General features: G+C 39.4%; 1 protein-coding gene across 1 annotated transcript; it reads left to right on the top strand.

Annotated features, from left to right (window-relative positions):
- Positions 1-302: 302 nt before the first annotated feature.
- LOC122080251 (coenzyme Q-binding protein COQ10 homolog, mitochondrial) lies at positions 303-19,167 on the top strand. The gene is made up of 4 exons (XM_042647189.1): positions 303-1,149; positions 5,321-5,516; positions 18,190-18,321; positions 18,657-19,167. The coding sequence occupies exons 1-4, from the start codon at positions 842-844 to the stop codon at positions 18,777-18,779; spliced, it is 759 nt and encodes a 252-aa protein (XP_042503123.1). The 5' UTR covers positions 303-841; the 3' UTR covers positions 18,780-19,167.

Here is a 19,167-nt window from a genome sequence, read left to right as displayed (position 1 = left end):
GATAGGTTCTTTCTACCGATTTATTTCTATGATAAAGTCACATCATTTAATGAAGAATAACAAAATCTGGTTAGGAAGTCTTAACTTTATTTTTTTGGGTAGAAAATCTGTTTGGAATTTGCAAGCAATAGCACCTTTTTTTTTCTTTTTTTTTTTTATATAATAAGAAAAATGTTCATTTCTAGTCAAAGGGTAATTTTTAATAATCGATTTCTATTTACGATTTTAGTGAACGATTTCGATTTAAAAATTAACTTTTTTTTTTGATAAAGCCGATTTGAAATTGACGCCTTTACCCTAAGGAGAGGGCGAGCGAGAGAGAGAGAGAGAGAGAGAATGCCGTATTGCAGTTGCTTCCTCGATCGGCGGAGAGCCTTTCGTAGAAGCAACGAGGAGGAAGAAGGTAAGAGTTATAAAGCAAGTAAAGCAAGGCGACTCCTATCTCTCATCAACGCTCACTCTCTCGCAGGATTTTTGATTGAAGATTGTTGAGTTCTATTGCCTGATCTCTTTGTCAACGTTGCTCCTCATTTTGTCTCGGATTTCAAAGGTCTTCTTCGTTAGTCCTTGCCTTTTGTTCCCTCATAAAGGGTAAACCAGAAAGAGCTTCTGTGTTTGATCAGGAAATTTCAAAAGAAAAATCTTTTCTTCATATCACTTAAGACATCTGAACGAATTTGTGAGATTCGTTGGTTTTAGATGGATTAGATTTGTTGGGAAATTTCCAGCATTTCTTTCTTGAGCCACCGATTTAAGGTTTTCAGTTAATCCATCATTAGGGTTTTTGGTTGCTGGTATCAAATTTTTTGGGAATTGACTATCTGCTTGGACCCCTTTAACAATGCCGCCATTTATGTCTGCTTCAAAGGCAGTTGGGATGTTGGTATCGCGTAGAAACGGTGTGGGAATGTTGATGGGTTCTTCTAAGAGTAGTCGACAATTCAAGAAATTTGTACAGGGGCGATGCTTGAGTAGCATGGCGGGTATGGAATCTACAACACTTGATAATTTAGTTGGTACTGATCAATATATCAAATCTTCGATTGGGAGCTTGCAAAATACTGTACAAAAAAGGTGCTTCCTTGGTTGCGGTGATGGGGAGGAGGGCAATGTTCTTTCTAGGAATTACGAGGAGAAGCGTGTTATTGGGTATGTGAAACCTTCCTTATTTCTCAATTAGTTCTTCATTTGAGTTGTGGATTCTGGCTTGTTTTAGATCTTGAGCTTCTTGTTTAACTATTTGTCATTTTTGAGTTGTGGGTTCAGTCTGGCTGTTGAATCCCCTCTATGTTCCTTCTTTCCGTTAAAGTGCTATTGTTCTCATAAAAATGGTAGTTTGTGCAACATCTTAGGCAGTCATTGGTCCTCAATGTATGAATATGTGTTCCTTTACCATCCCTCGTAGCCTGATGAGAAATACTTACAAAGCGTATGGCAAGGAACTAGTTTTCTAATTCTAATGGCAACAATGGGCTGGGGAATGCTCTTTCCTACTATGGAGATTCAAATAGAATTTTTTCCCCATTCTCATCTTGTCAAAGTATATGACTATAATAGAGCCACTTTAGCCATCTGGTAAATGAATCCTGAATCATAGGCCAGTGTAGAGTGCAAAGAATTTTTTCAGACCATTACAAAAGGGAAAATGGTTTTTGTGGGGGCTGCGCCCAGACACCTGGGGGGGGGGGGGGTGTTGGAGTGGCGAAATGACTGCACTGCCCCTATGAAAGGTAATAATGCCCGCCCTGTTGATGCTTCTATGTGTGCTCCCATTGGCCGTGCGTTGGTGTGCTCCCAGACAGAGGACTCTTCCCCATTATGAAATTATGAGTGTAATGGACATTAATGGGGGAAGAGGATAGGAAAATACAATTGAATAGGAAAAGAGAAAACTCATATGGCCACATGATTCTTGATCTAAATACTTAATGTTAGAGATACAAGAAGTACAGAAGAGGTTCCATATGGTTATTGGGTAGGGGGACATACTTATGTAAGGCCGGATTGGGGACTGAAGTGGGTGATCTCAACTCATTGTTCTTTCCATTGCTGCAAGCAATCTTGCCTAGGGCAACCTCCATAGCTTCAGTCCTGGTGGGAGTCAATTTTGTTTGTAGGAACCCTAATTCAGTTTCATTTGAGATCCCCGTTGGGGAAAATCTGTAATGAGAATGATTTTTTCCCTGATACTAATTGATTTTGATTGACGAAGTCACTAGGGAAGTTTGGAGCCAAACACAAGACTTGGAACACAAATTACAATGAAACTTGGATTGATATCAAAATGTGATGTACACTCATTGGTTTTACAAGCTCAGCCACAGAGAGATGACCTCTGATTGATGATTTAGACCAAAATATGGAAAGATGTGAGGGTCAAATGACATATCCTGGCCTTGAAGGTATAGTAGGAGGTGGTTCTTCACTTAGTGCTTCTCGATTGTGAAGAGTAATAATCCTTGCAAGAGGCCTTTAATTGGTGTTCTTCTTCCTTAGAGAGCTTTCTTGAGTGACTTGCCTGAACTTGAAGAAGGCTTGATTCTCAAAACCTTTAAAGACCTCTTGGAGACTACTACTTAGAGAGCTTTTCAAGTGCGGGTCTTGGAAACATTGATCTGGGGCGCAAGCCTCTGAGAGGAGTACCCCTTATATGGGCTAGCTAGCCCTGTACCCTTTTTAGTGGGGTCCACTTGGTCTTAACTCTTAAGAGGAAAGAGACTAAATGTGCTGCAGGTTTGTGAGCTTGTTAATGAGCTAAGCCCATTGGCCATGTAGTGTTCTTGTGGACTAGAAGTGTGGGTCTTGTGGACATGGGGCCCATTTGATGGGTGTGGGGTCCATAATGTGGAATAAGGATTGGGGACAGAATTGGTATTTCATGTCGACAAATTTTTGTGTTCACACTTGGATATTTTAGAGCTCTATTTTTCCACTTGGCAAGCTTTGTTCTGGACTGAAACTTGTCATGTAAGCAGGTTACTTAGGGGTCAATCTGTCCAACAAATTTGGGCCCTATCTGCTTTGCCATGTGACAGATTTTAGGGAAGGTTATGTAGAATTCCAGAAGAGGAAGAGAAGAAGGAAGGTCAGTTTTGCCTGCTTATTGGTCTGGTCCAACTTTCAAACAGTGTTCTGGTTCTTTCCAGACCATGCGGTTCAGTTCTGGTTCACCCAAGGAACCAGCAATAATGGTTCTATTTAGGACTCGACTTTCTTTTATTTATTATTACTAGTAAATATGCATGTGCATTTGCACGTGCGGCCTTGTATATGTGTGTGTGTGTGAGAGAGAGAGAGTCTTCCAAATTGAATGGAGGCAAATATGTCAATATCAAAAGTTTTCATTGTCTTATGGGATTGCTTGGGATAGGCCAAGCAAAACCGTAATCACAACATGCAACTTAACCACATTTCAAAAAATTGCTTCTTCTAAACCATGCACCTGGACTAAATTTAATAGTTTGAACATTGTAAGATGAAACTAAAAAAAAAAAAATTATAGATTAGTAAGCTCGCCATCAAATTTTGTTAGAACGAGTGAAGAATTTGAGACTCGCATAACATTTAGATATGAGTTAAGACAGACGAAAATTCCTAAAAGAAAAAAAAGAAAAAATGAAAATTGTTGGGCTATAGGACCATTGGGCTTTCTTTTTTTCCTCGTAAACCTCCATAAAGGAATCAACTTGAGGCTGAATGTAGGCCCGATGACTAAATGTCCCCATTCCAAGTAGTTCCCTTGTGAAAGTAGTAAAAAGATAGGAGTAATAGAGTGAGAGGAAAGAATATAAAACCTAGTTGGTTATCCAATTTATATGTAATGTAAAGAGGACAATCAATGAAGTATAACTTACTGAACATCCAAATAGACCACATCCCCATTAATCTCCATAGGTCAGGTTCATTCGATGGAAATATGAAATTGAAGGAAAGTGCCCACCAGCCAACATTGAGGCATAACCTTGAACTTCAAAAACAGTGTACAAAGCAGTCCCAGGTACTGCAGGATTCTTTGTTGCGGTGGAAGCCCTAGGCGCAAAAGTTGCAGCAGTCTTTTGAACAACCTGATATATAACACAAATTCACGTATATATTTATGCAGGAATTTAGAGGAAACAGATTGGAATTTGAAAGAAATCATCTCATAAGATCCAAGTCCAAATCAGGAAATACTTAAAACCATACAGAAATCAAAAGGAAAACCAAAGCAATAAAGTAAGAAATTTAAATTTGAACTCAGTTAATTTACTCCTAAAGCATTCACAATTCACATAGCCAGTGAAACTTAAGGCTATCCCTGGATATTGAGAATAATAACTTTCAGTGTATGAATAACTACTTCCAGTGTTATATATAATGTAGGGAATGGAGATTGGATGAAAAAATGTTGCTTACGGTTTGATGCTTTTGAATTATATTCCATTCTCCCTCCGATAACACACACTGGCACACCGTCACTAATAAAACGAAGGATACAAATCAGTTATCGGTAGAAAAGATCTGCATCATAAAATGAAGAGAGCCAGGGGCACTGTATTCTGCTATCAGGAAGAAACTCAGGGGAGGGAGATGAGTAGGAGGATTCAACTCTTTTTTTCTTTAATGGAAAATGGGGAGAGATATTTGTGGTGGGGAGAGAGGTGTCGGTTTGCAAAAGGACTCTTGGTGAGCTGGGCGATGGTTCAAGAGAGAGGGAGAGTTTTTTACAAAGAAACTCTTGGGAGGTGAGTGACGGTTCGAGAGAGAGCGAGGAGTATTATTTCTTTGTAATAGGGTTATTATAGTCGATTGAAAAGTTTGCCAAAAATAGAGAGTACGTACTTTTATAGGGTACATAGATTAATATGTTGTTAGTAGTTCTGCAACAACAGACTCGGGAAAAAAAAAGCACAACACCAGAAAGTTAGGAAAATCTTATCTAAATGGGGTTGGCTACGTGGATCCTTGCCCTCCAAACAGTTCATTTGAGGTCACTTTGCAGTGAAACTGCCCCAGTCTTACAATATATATAAAATTCTATCTATCACCATTTAGTTGTAAAAGGCTTAGTTGAAGTCCGATGTTATGTACCCTCTTAGTCCATTTATCTTATTTTGCGGTGGTTTGTCAAGTGATTTTTTCACTCTGATGCTCAGACCTGCATCTGTGTAGCATGGTTTTTTCCTCAAGGACAAAGGGGTAGATTCCTGTCCTTTTAGTTGGGAAATATTTTATACATTTACATGCACAAGGTGGCATTGCATAATTATTCATTATTTGTTTTTACAAATTACCTAGTATTCTTGTTTACAGACAAACTGATGGCATTTGTGATACCCAGATACTCTCCGGAACAGTTATTTGCCGTGGTTGCAGCTGTTGATTTGTACCAAGATTTTGTTCCATGGTGTCAGAAATCTGTGATAAGTAAGCGCCACAGTGACGGATCATTTGATGCTGAGCTGCAGATTGGCTTTAAATTTTTGGTTGAGAGCTATGTGTCTCATGTAGAGCTGAACAAACCAAAGTCTATAAAGGTTGGTAGTTTTTGTGAAACTGAGTTGTTATTTAGATTTATATCTTGGTTATAGTTGATTTTTATTTAAATTTATATCTTCATTGTAATCTAGTTTGTTAGCCAAAACTGGAAAAGAGCTTCTAACTTCCAAAACCTCTTGACTTGAAAAGGAAAGCAATGTTTACTTGGTACTTTATAAATTTGTGGTTGGGAGGTTGCAGTTGGGTTCAGTTCCGATTTTATTCAGTATGTTCTTTGAAAAATATTGTGAAAATTTTGGGATATAAAATGCTAGGAAAAAACTGTAGCAGATTTTAGGCCACATGGAGTGATGACTTACCATTCTGAATTGTTGGATGGATATGCCCCCTTTTTCCCCTGTCGTGGAGAATTGCCTACAAATTTGGTGGTGCAACTCAACCATGAGCTGACGCCAGAGCATGTTAATGTAGGCTATTCACTATTAACCTAACCCACAATAGATTCACAGGTACTGACAAAACAGTAATTTATCACTTCTAACACCTATTCCCAGCAACAGAAAATAGATAACAGTCCCAACAACAAGCTAATAACTAGGCTGTTAACAAGGGTGTAACCTCAGGTCTGAGACAAAGGTTCAGTCACTGAAATATCCAACCACAGAAGATGAACAAAATTGAATACACAGCTGTTGACAGAACAAATAAAGGCTCTCTTAACCAGGAAAAATAACTGATTCTCAAAATAGCAACTAGACAAGTCAGATGTGGAAACCCTTCCAATTGATGGTTGGCTCCCACCTAGAGAGGATTAACTCCTCAAAGTTTCAGCCCCTCTTAATGGCTAGATCATGAAATGTGTTAGCAGTTCAAAAATAGAAAGTAAGGTTCAGAATTGAGACATGGTACCTCAGGAATATCCAACTTTTGGATGAACAAGAAATTATGACTGAAGGTAGTCTAGGGCTAGGGGAAGAACATACCCAAAACTGGACTCAATCTAAGGGTTAGATGTGAAGAAAACCTCCGAAAACTTTCTGTCCAGAAACCCATGTTAGAAGGTGCCACAAGAAGCTTGACCCAACCACAGCCTATGTTGATGGATCAGTGGAACGCCTTTCACATAACAACAATAGTAAAGAATGAAGAATATGATGGCCACAAAATCTTCAGTGGATGCTGGTTGCATGTACAGAAATAGTAACCAACTGTAAGCTTGTATGGAAGAGAAGGTGAAGAAGGGGGGGGCGGAATGACCATGGCCTCCTATGGCCTTGGTTGTAACACAACACACTGTTTCTCACAGCCATGCCATAAAAAAAAAAAAAAAAAAAAAAAAAAAAATGCAATAAGGCAATTCTATTCATCATCAAAATTGTGGGGAGGACTGTAAGGTCCCTTTCACTTATAATGGCTATTGGTCAAACATAAGGAGGAAAGAAAGATAAAAGAAAGTCCATCACAAGGAAATAATGGGACTTGTACAGCAAGTTATAATAGTATCTTAGCTAAGGAACCAAAGTACAAACTCCATAAATAGAGACTATCCCTATTTTCATGTAGGATTCAAGTCCCTCCTATTGGGGCATATAGAACGGGCCCATTACAATAGAAAACTCAAAATTTCTTAGTCCATGATCCATATAAACCCATTGGGGTCTTAAATTTAGGCCTAGCATATTGAAACACGGGCTCAATTTGACCCAAAAAACTGAACCAAACCCAATCCAGAAGTTATTCGTCTTTCTTTGATTTACGTCACATGTCCAGCAAAGATTCTTAGTTTTTGATTCATCAAAGCAATTTTTCTAAAAATAGACAGGGCATTAGGCCAGACCGCTCAGAACATTCATGTGAAATGGTTGGTGCTTTTGTAGTCTGACCCAAGTCCATTGGTCTGAATGATTCTCATTAGTATGTTCATATAATATAGCTGAGAAAACTACTGTGCTTTAATATGGGTTGTAGTGGTGCTTTTTCCCCTCTTTAATTTTATGAGTTTGTGTTTGTGGGTCCAAGTCTCTACAGTTGCACTTTTAGTGATACATTTGAGTCATTTTTTTTTTCCCATTTATTATCTAATTTTTTCAACAAGATAGAAGATGACCTTGGCAGAGCAGTAAGCTATGCAAGTAAGAAAGAGAGTGAAGCGGTTTCAAATCTTACGCATTTCATATTAGCCAGATATCCAACAGTTTGTTGATGGTCCGACGGTTTGAGTGGTTTGACTTTCAGATGCATTGGGATGGCCAACTTCTCCATGGTTCTTGGAGGAAGTCCTTTAAGGTGATTGATGTGGACTTCCTAGGAAAAAAGGTCGACCTTGTGTCCATAGGCAACCTCATCTACTACCAAGGTTCAAAATTTCTCATTTTGACCCTGGTTGGTAGTGAGATTTTGGAAATTTCGAGGAAATCTAGGAATTTTGTCTACAATGGTGGAAACCTTGGTTTGGTAACCCAAACTGTTTTTTTGGTCTTATTTTTTGTGTACACACTATTTCTTACATTTCTAACCTATTCAAAGACTTAGTTTCATAAAAAAAACACCTAAAGTTATGCTTGTGGTGTTGACCCAAGTTTTTTAGTGTATGTTGACTGAAGCTGTACTACTACTACATATATAAGTTATTAATTGCAACCACAACAAACATCTTCTAGTAGTCAATCCCATATGTTTGAGTAAAGCCTCTGGCCACCAATCTCGGTTTGTACCTGTCCATAATTTCATCTGACTGTAAATACTCATTTGCATCCCATTGTCTTCTTGTGTGGAGGAAGGACCACCAAGTACCACGTGCCATTCTTTCCAAGTGCTCTCATTTCTTCATCCTTTGCATCTTTCCACTGAGGTTCTATAAGAGCTTCTTGCCAGTTTTGAGGAATAGACACAGATGACAATAACAACATCAACTACTCAGCCTTTTCCCAAATGAATTGGGTCGGCTACTTGGATCTATTAGAGAAAAAGATAAAAGAAAGAAGAGGGAAAATGGGAAAAGATAAAGAAAGGAAGTGAAACAATACAATGTAACACCTTCGGGTCATCCCACCTAAACTCAATCGGCAACATGGATCTTTGCCCTCCAAATAGCTATTTTTGATGTCATACTACTGTCAAGGCTTAGCTTTTGCATGCCTTCCCTTACCAACTCATAATGCTCATTTTAGGTCTACCCATAGCTCTTCTATTTCCTTCCCTCTGAATCTGATCACTCTTTCGTACTGAAGCATTCTAAAGCCTCCTCTGAACATGCCCATACCACCCTAAGTGGCATTCTTGAAGCTTGTCCTAAATTAGGCCACTCCTAACTTAGCTCTTACCCTGTCATTCCTCACTCTATCTCTCCTAGTTTTGTCGCACATCCATCTCAACATTCGCATCATTGCTACACTCAACTTATCTATTTTACGCTTTATGACTGCCCAACATTCCACTTCATACAGCATAGCTGGTCTTACGACAATCCTGTAGTACTTTCCTTTAAGCTTGAGAGGAATCCGTCGATTGCACAACACTCTAGAAGCACCTTTCCACTTCATCCATCCTGTTTTAATTCTGTTAGAGACATCGTCATCTATCTCATCATCCTTATTAATAAATGACTCCAAATATTTAAAACAATCGCTTTGCGAAATCTCTATCTCCTCAAGTTTCACCACTTCAGATCAGTTATGAACTAGTAAAGTTACACACCATATACTCCGCCTTTGTTTTACTTATCTTAAGGCCTCTTGGTTCCAAGGTAGATCTCCATAAACTCCAACTTATCATTAATCCTTGCCACTGTCTCATCTACTAAAACGATATCATCAGCAAAAGGCATACACAATGGGACCTCTCTTTGGATGTTCCTGGTTAAATCATCCATGATAAGCGTGAACAGAAGAGACTTAAAGTGGATCCTTGATGCAAACCAATGGTAATTGGGAACTCACTACTGTGACCTCCCACAGATGTCACACTAGATAATACCCCCTCATACATGTCTTTAATTATGTCCACATATATACTAGACACCCCCTTTCTTCTCTAATGCATGCCAGATTAGCTCTCGGAGGACTCTGTTATAGGCCTTTTCTAGGTTGATGAAGATTATATAATGATCCTTCTTGTAGGTTCTTGATTTTTCCATGAGCTTCTGTAAAAGATAGATCGCTTCTGTCGTGGGCTCCCAGGCATAAAACCAAAGTGGTTCCTCGAGACCGTAAATTCTCTTATGTGGACTTCGATGACCCCCCATAATTTCATAGTATGACTCATAACTTTTGTGCCTTTATAGTTATTACAGATCTGTATATCACCTTTATTCTCGTAGATTGGGACTACAAAACTTCTCTATTCCACAAACATCTTTCTTATGCTCAAAATCTTGTTAAACAATCTAGTTAGCTAGGCAACCCACACACTCCCAAACCCTTCCACACTTCAATTGGTAACTCATCTAGGCATGGTGTCTTACCAACTTTCATCTTTCACAGGGCATCTTTTAACCTCAGTTGCTCCTATTTCTTGGACATATCTATGATGTGTGCTTTTATAATGAATACCCTCATTACTCTTCCATGTGTTGTCCCCATTTAGTAAGACGCAAAAATACTCAACCCATCTCTTGTTAATGTCATCATCATTTACAAGAACTCTACCATCTTCGCTCTTGATACATCAAATAGTATCAAAATTTCTGCTCTTCCTATCTCAGATTTTAGCTATCTTATTAATACCTTTTCCCCTTTCTTTAGTGTTTAAATTGTTGTACAAGTCTTCAAATTTATTCGCTTGTGCTTTCCTCACAATCTTTCTTGCCACATTTCTGGAAGCCTTGTACCTCTCTTAATCTTCGGCCTCCTTCATTCTTTGCCTAGTCTTAAAACTATCTTTTTTTAAGCTTAATGGCTGCTTGCACTTACTCATTGCACCACCAATTCCCTTTTGGGGCTAGCCGAGTACCATTAGACACCCCTAAGACCTTTTTGACAATTTTTTTAATGCAATCCATCATCTCAGTCAACATCCTGTTGGCATCTCCAGCAAAATCCCACTTTCCCTGCTTCACTACTTTATCGCTAAAGGACCCTAATGACTCTCCATTCAATCTCAGTCAACATCCTGTTGGCTTACGCTTTGACACACTATGGTACATATCCAAGATTAGCAATCTATATTGAGATGTTAAGCTCTCACCAGGTATAACCTTGAAATCCTTACGTAACAATCTGTCAGATCTTCTAGTAAGGAAGAAGTCGATTTGGCTGGTTTGTTGCCCACTTTTGTAGGTGATCAAATGCTCTTCTCTCTTAGCGAAGGTGTTCACAATTGGTAGGTCATAGGCTGTCGCAAAGTCTAATATTGAGGTCCCCTCCTCATTCTTCTCCTTAACTCCGAAACCTCCATGAACCTCTTCATAGCTTCCCCTATCTCGACTAACGTGACCATTGGGAAGTCTCCTTCCATAATAATCTTTTCATCTGGACCAAAACCATGCATTAAGTCATCCATATGCTCCCAGAGTTGTAACTTACTACTCTCACCCAACCTTGCTTAGGGTGCATACACGCTAATTATGTTGACCACCTGTTTATCTAACACAAGCTTTATAGATAAAATCCTATCTCCAATCCTTTTAACAGGCACAACATCGTTCTTTAGGTCTTTATCCACCACAATGCCAACTCCATCTCTACCACTTTGGTCGCCCGAATACTAGAGTTTGAAATCATCTAACTTAGCTTTATTACCCTTCCATCTAGTCTCTTGAATGCAAGCAACGTTAATCCTTCTTCTCCTTAGAACATCTATTAGCTCCATACTCTTACTCGTTAGCGAACCAATGTTCCAGGAGGCAAATCTAATCCTCCGCCATGTGCCACATTCTTAACTTGCCTTTGATGCAGATAAGTCATTTAATGAGCTTATTTTATTGCAAATAAGCCTTGGGTTAGGTTATGTATGTATTGGGCCTTTGATCCCCTGGGTTTTCTTTGTAATGTGCCCACTTTAATGGGCCTAAAATATGGGTAAAAAGTAGGAACATGAGATTTAATTCATTAGTTTAGTTAGAGTCCTGTTCTGAGTCTATCTTCTTTGTTATTTTGATTTCCTAGTCAGTTTAGGTTTCCCAATTAGTCAAGGATAGGGTTAGGCCTTTCCTTTTTGGTGTTTGAGTCAATTTTGAATTTTCTATATAAGTTTGTAAGGGTTACAACATTGAATTTAATGAAAAAAAAAAAAAAGACGGCTTATGCTGTTGTGCTGTGGGATGCAGTTGGGTGAGATGCCTAAACCTGAAGGTGAGATGCCCATTCACTAGTTCTTCTTCCCCCTTCGCAACCCTCCATCGCATTCTCTTTCTTTTCTTATTTTCCTTTTATTTGTTTGCTATGAAGGGAGTGTTTGAGAGCTAGAACCAAGCCTATTGGAGGACATCTTCTTTATTCAACCAGAATTTCAGATCCTACCTAGGTTTAGGATCACTTGTGATTTTAGTTCTACATTAGCCTTTGTACATGCTGTAGTGTTTGATGGTGCCACGTTGCATTATTGTGGGATGCCCTAGCAGAAGGAAAAGAGGATATAGACGAGCAACAATAGAGGAGATGAAGGAAATCAGAAAATATGGCGGTCTATGCAAAGGGTGATTGGCTAAACAATAGTAAGGTGCCGGCTGCCTATCTGATGCACCAATAAAAAGTTTAAATAAAAGAAAAGAAAGTATAAAAGAATAGAATGAAGAGAAGGGAAGGGCACTTGACACATTAGATGGTGATTCTCAACATACAATGATAAAGCACACAATGTACACACCAAGGCAGGACAGGAATTGTGGCAAGGTATACAACAAGGCAAACAAGAAATTAAGTAAAACGAGCAACACAAAGTGATACAGTCTATCTCAATAGTAACAAAAACGTAATCACTACTAAAAAAGCAATACAAGATGTGGCAAGGTTCAACGCAACATAGACAACAAACTAGTAAAGCCAAAATCAGAAATACGCAAACAGTAGAACCCGATATCAATTAGATTACAAAAAGAAATCAGATAAGTCAAACTGATGCCTAATCGGTGGACGAGAGATAGCAAAAAAATATTAATATATTGTTAGCCAGATATTGTGGGAATACAACAAGAGTATGAGAAAATTCCCTTACTATGAGGATTCCCACCCTTGCTAGATGCAGGGAGTCTACTTGTAATTGTACCTTGGTGCAGCGACTACATATTGCTAACCAGCTAGATCGATGTGGCTTTGATCGTACAAGGGGTGTGTGATCACAACAGTATTATTAGGCGTACCAGGGGTGTCTTGAGAGGAGGGAATCAGGGGAGGGTAGACGAGAGTAAGATAATCAGATAATGGGTAAGGAGGTGGCAGCCAAGTGGCAAATGTTGATGGTGCGTAAGGAGGGGGTCGGATGGGAAGCGCGAAATTCTAGGGGAGAAGTAATGTTGAGTTAAATCATGGTTGGAGGGGAGATTTAGGAAAGCAGGGGTCTGGTGTGTAGAGAGTAAGTTGGAGATCAGGAGGGTTGCGGTATAATGGAGTAAGGATTTTATGTTTGAGGTAAAATCAGGTCTGTGAGACCTTGCGAATCTGCTATGAGGGAGAACAAGTGTGGGCTATAAGAGATTCTTGTGAGTGGGATAGAGAGGGAGAGGAGAGATGGTCAGTAGAGGGGGAGAGAGAGAGGAGAGATAGTTGGGAGAGGGAGTTGGTTGAGTGGGTCTGAGTACACCTGCAATTGGGTGTTTTAGGTGTGGGGAGAGGAGAAATAATCATGAGATGGAGAGAGGTTAGTCGTGGGAGAGAGAGGGACTCGGGCAAGTATGTGAGAGAGAATTTTGGACCTAGTTTGGGGAAAGTGCTCTTGCGATGAGAGATTTAGGTGATAGATTCGTTGGGGCGAGGTCAGATGAAAATAGCAGAGGAAGAATCAGGAAAAGATGAAGAATCGTGCGTTAGAGAGTAGAGAGTGGAGAAACAATCAGGATCGGGCAAGGAGAGAGGAGAGAGAACCTTGAGAGGTTATACTTACCTGGTGTTGAGGAGCCCTAGTCGCCGCCATTGCCTAAACGGGGATGGGGATGGTGTGCCTTACAAATGAGCCGTTGGAGACGAGAGCCGTTGGAAACAAGGATGGGGATTAAACGTAGATGACAAACAAGACACAAAAGCAAGATAGGAAGGAGATAGGGAATTAGAAGACAACATTGAAATAGGATGTTGAGTACAAGTCCTACTTCCTTTCTAGATAGCAAGGGGAATATCAAGAGATGGATCAGATGGAAAAAGATTTCCTGATGGGAGGACAGACTCTGAACTAGCGGACAGTGATTGGCCAAGAGCAGTGGTAGTGGTGTCTGTGTCTTTTTTTCTTCTGACAAGAATACACCTGTAATGGCTCCTTCTGAGTAGACTTTGGCTTCCCCTGTACAGAATCATCTGGCATCTCCCTTTTCTTAAGTCACAAGCTCCTCTTCTGCCTGGTGGAGAGGTGAATTATCAAATGGAGGAATTAATGGCACATCTTCCCTTATAGTAGCAGATTCCACTTGAAGAGGTGCCAATGGAAGATGATAGGCCATGGTCTCATGGAATACCACATCCATTATGATTAGCATACGCCGAGAGGGGGGTTGATAGCACTTGTGCTCTTTTTGTGTTGCAAATTACCCCAGAAAAATGCATTGAAGTCCCCTGGGATCCAGTTTACCATGGAGGTGATGGTTACGGGCATAGTGGACAGATCCAAAAACTTGGGAGGCAAATGCATCTCAAACATTAGAGATCTGGCTACTTCCAGAAAGTGCCTATTTTTCCATCTAGCAACTCCATTCTGAGCAGGTTTACGAACATAGCTGGTATGATGAACAATACCGTGAGCTGCCAAATAGGTCTAAAAAGAAGCCTCCATATATCTTGTACCGTTATCAGTTCTCAAGATCTTAAACGTAGCTTCATATTGGTTCTAACCAAACGGTGAAATAATTAGAAATAGTGGAAAACTTCATTCTTATGATGCCATAAATAAATCCATGTAAGCCAAGTATGACAATCAATAAAGATAACAAACGAATGATATCTAGTCACAAACACATGACAGGTAGGGCCCCATACATCAAAATGAATTAATGAAATGGAACATCACTTCTATTTTCAGAACTGGAATAAATACTTATAGTTTGCTTGGCAAAAACACAAGCATTACAAAAAAACTGATTCGGATTACATTTCTTAAATAAAACTGGGAAGAGTCTATAGATAAAGTTCTCAAAGGGGGATGTCCTAAACAACGATGCCAACTGTATATCTTTGACAAAGCAAGATTGGAATCTGTATAATGTGCCTGAGTAAATAAAATTGGAGTAGATGCACCGTCTAAAAAATAGAGACCACCACTCATTTTACCACTGCCTATGGTTGCTTCCTTCACCAAGTCCTGAAACAAACAATGGGAAGGGAAAAAAGTGACTTTGTAATTCAAATCCCTAGTGATACTACTAATAGATAAGAGGTTTGTAGAAAACTTTGGGACATGCAACATAAAGTAAAGGGACAACGTTGGAAAGTATTGGATAGTTCCCATCCCAGAAACAGATGAGAGGGAACCATCAATGGCTCAACTTTGGTTTTACTTGAGGATGGAGAGTATGTAGAGAAAGGTGAGAGAGTGAGTCACAAGGTGAGAGAGAGATGAGTGAGAGAGTTGCGAGATGAGAGAGAGGGGCTAGGAGGAGGCAGGAGAGAGGAGGTTAGAGTTGCATGGAGAAAACGATGGTAGGGGAGAACTGAGGAGTGCGGCGGTAGCTGGGTTTAGGGTTTTTGGGAGAAGTAGCTAACCCTACTTGTACTCATAGTAGGTTTATGAGTATGAAGACAAGTATGCCTCTATAGACAATTCTACCCTCAAACACATCACAACAGTTTCTAATTTCTAATTTCTTCTTTTTAAAAGATTTAGGTTAGATTGGGTTCATATTGAGTTACTAATTGGATTTTTTTTAGTTTTTTAAAGAACTGTTTAATCTGATTTTAGTACTCTAGAAGCTCTAGAGTGTTTCTGTTTTCAGATTCCTTGGCTCTGAAGTTAAGGAATTTGGGGAAGTTTCTGATTTGTGAGTTGTGTTAAGAATAGAAAGTTGATGGTTAGTCTATTAATTAGTGGTCTGATAGATGATGTACAGAAATTTGATTAATGAAAAGTTTGGCTTTAGCCTCTTGGTTCAACCCTTTGTGGTGATTTTGAGGTTGGGATACTGGTTGTGATTTCAGACTTGCAGGTCAGGTGATGATTCCAGATTATATCCTTCTTTTTTGTCGTTTCTTTTATTTATTTTTTTTCTTTCCCACAGTTGTATTTAAGTTTCAGTTCATCAAGTTGTCTGGTTTCTTTCAATCTAGTTCTCCCTATACCTACGATCCTGTCGCTAGCTGATCTGCCACTTGCATACATCGTTTTGAGGTTAGCACTGCATTTATTGGTATCAAAGCTATTGAGGGACTGCAAAGCCATTGCTTGACAGTATGATATCAATGGTTGTCAAATTCACTTCAGCTTGAAGGATGATCGTGTAGGCTTGATTCAACATCACTACAAAATTTGTGGTTGATTTTTTTTTTTTTTTCTTCAAGCCGGGGATAGTTGATGCAGAGTTCCAGCAGCAGAAAGAAAGGCAGAAGAACCTGCAGGTAGTTGGTTGAGTTCTGATTAGACTCAATTTTAAGTATCAAATGGGTCATATGAGTCATAGGCTAAGTTTTTTTGGGTTTTCTATTATGAAGGACCAATTTTATAAGCCCGCCAGGTAATGAAGGATTTGAGTCCTTTACAGGAATTGGGGGTTAGTTTTTATTTTTCTAGAAGATTTAGGTATCTGGTTTCAGACCTCTAGAAAGCTCTAGAAAGTTCCTATTTTCAGATTCCTTGGTTCTTAAGCTTTGGAATTTAGGAAAGTTTATAATTTGTGAGTTTTTTTAAGAATTGAAAGTTTGGGTTATAAATTAGTGGTTTGATATGTTTTCTAATGCAACAATTTGATTAATGATTTGGCTTCAACCCTTTGGTTCTGTAGTGATTCAGAGCCCCTGCTGTGGTGATTCAGTAGGATCCCTGCTGCAGTGACTCCAAGGTTGGGGTACTGGTGGTGATTCCTTTGCATATCTTTCTTTTGTATCGCTTCTTTTATTTCTCTTCTTCCCCACAGCTGTATTTCAGTTTCAGTTCATCGAGTTATCTGGTTTCTTTCAATCTGGTTCTATCCCTATACCTATGATCATGTCCCAAACTGATCTCCCACTAGTGTTTACCAGTTCAAGCTTAGCACTGCATTACCTAGTCAATAAGTCAACTCTACTTGATTGACTAGTCAACACCAAGGAACTAGCAGTCATTTTAACTCCACTGTAGTCAATCCAGTTTGGGATTTTTATTACCTGGAGATTTTGTAAAACCAAGTGGATTCGTGGATCTGGTCCTAACTTGCCACTCCTAATTCAGAAGCAATATAAAAAGGAGACTTACACAGTTTTTATGTTTTAACTTTATTGGCCAAGGGTGCTGGTTAAAAGATAAGATGTTCTTTGCTTATTTACAACAACCACCAAAGCCTTAGCCCAACTTAATGTGGTCGGCTACATGGAGGTTCCAAGCAAGGACGAACGCAAGGATCCATGCAAAAAGATTGACTGGTTATGGCTGATTATAATAAAGTGCTGGTTGTCTACCTGACACACCACTATAAATCGGCCACATGCTTATTACGACATACTATTATAAGGTACCGGCTGCCTACCTGACGTACCAATATAGATCGACCTAGCCAAAGTGTCCTACATGCATTACATCCACCACCAAGACAATTCACCACCCAACCTACTTTTGTGAAAGAAGGAATGAGCAAATAAATTCTTGACAGTCCCGCTAAGCACGAAAGCAACATCCCGAACACACAACTCCGCATTGAAAACTATGTAATCAACACTCAACTACTAGAACACACACAATGCACAATTGCACATGCACCACTAACATAGAGTAAATGGACTTATGATGGCATGGTAGCATAGATATCGTATTCCAAGCCACTTCACCACAAGGGCAGGCAAGAGACGAAATGAGATCCAAGGGGCAACATGTTTCCATCCCACTAGGTAAGCAACATAGGAAGCTTGTCATGCTCTTAATGAAGGCACTTTTTGCCTCATCACAACCCACAGAGGTATCTGTGCATAGGGATTCAATGCACAAGCAAAGATCCCACCGCTACACGCAAACCAATAGCCACTCACATGCATTACGTCCACCACCGAGACAATCCACTACCAGACCCATTACAATGTAACAAAGATTTGGTAGAAGAAAGCTTTGTAGCCCCATTAAGCACGAAAATGTTTTTTACTTATTTAATAACTTGCTAAAATATAAGATGCATTTGTAGAAATTGGGGGGATTCAAGGTATTCTTTATTGTGGAAAAGAAATGTTAGACAAACTATGACATTCTGCGTTCTGTGAGACAGATAAGATCATGTGAAGATCTAAACTAGAAACGAAGATTTTAGGGATGTTGATTTCAACTTCTTGATTTCCAAAAACTGCGCATGTAGTTTGTATTTTCCTCAGTATCTTCGATCTTATTTTTACTGTACTTTTATGAGTTTTTTTCCCCTACTAGTCTACTGCTGGCCCACTTACTTTTTTCTTCTTCCAGACGACCGTGTCACAGAGTGGTCTTTTTGATCATTTAATAAACATCTGGGAATTTAATCCTGGGCCCGTTCCAGGAACTTGTGACCTTTATTTCTTGGTGGACTTCAAGTTCCAGTCACCGCTTTATCGTCAGGTATTGTCTTTGTCAAGTTCTTTTTTTATTTATTCTGTTCTTCAAGCCAAAGAATCATCACCAAGTTAGCTGTTAATCATCCTTGATTTTTATCTTTCATGTGGACAAAAATCCCGTGTTCAACGAGTTTACAGAATAGCACTTTTAGGAACTTTAGTGTTGCATATGTTACAAGTAAAGAAGCTTCCCCCCCCCCCCCCCTCTCTCTCTCTCTCTCTCTCTCTCTCCCCAATAAATGGTTGGAGAGTATTTTTGAGCTTCGTGGATGATATCACTTTCGGTTGCTAATGAGGATTGTGAACTTTTTAAGTTTCTCCTTGGTTTCTGATCAACAGGTGGCATCCGTGTTCTTCAAGGAGGTTGTTTCTCGACTTGTTGAATCATTCACTGGCCGCTGTCGTTTGGTTTATGGACCCGGGGTCCAAGTACTTGAAAATTCTTATGGGCAGGGGGTATAACACAGGTGGTTTTATTTAAATGCACCTCACGAAGACATGGAAACCATAGAATGATCACCAGCATCACCGAAGCGGCAGTTCAATTGCTGTATCATGGTCTGGCTAAGTAGATTCAACATGCCAAGGATGCCTCTTGCTATCAATTTCCTTAGTGTCTCATTAATATTGGTGACTGTAATTGGAAACTGCTCACACCTCACATTTTGCTGTTTATCTTTTTTTCTTTTCCCCCAATACTAGTTGGTCTTCCACCTCGTAGGCTTGGATGACAGGCCGTTGTTTCTTTCATTTTTTGGCTCTCCCTACTCCCCAAAGTGATCAATTTGTCTCATTTCTGTATATGGATTATTTCCATTAGCACTATAATTTCATGATATTGTTTTAACCA

Source organism: Macadamia integrifolia, chromosome 5 (assembly GCF_013358625.1).
Source record: "Macadamia integrifolia cultivar HAES 741 chromosome 5, SCU_Mint_v3, whole genome shotgun sequence".
Lineage (NCBI taxonomy): Eukaryota > Viridiplantae > Streptophyta > Magnoliopsida > Proteales > Proteaceae > Macadamia > Macadamia integrifolia.
Note: the sequence above shows the minus strand (reverse complement) of the source record. Positions and strands in the feature narration are given on the sequence as shown.

Excerpts from the sequence above, each read along its gene's own strand:
- LOC122080251 (XM_042647189.1), top strand. The coding sequence starts at position 842 with ATGCCGCCATTTATGTCTGCTTCAAAGGCAGTTGGGATGTTGGTATCG. Across the intron at positions 1,150-5,320 it reads GAGGAGAAGCGTGTTATTGG|ATACTCTCCGGAACAGTTAT; the intron begins GTATGTGAAACC and ends TGTGATACCCAG. Across the intron at positions 18,322-18,656 it reads AGTCACCGCTTTATCGTCAG|GTGGCATCCGTGTTCTTCAA; the intron begins GTATTGTCTTTG and ends TCTGATCAACAG.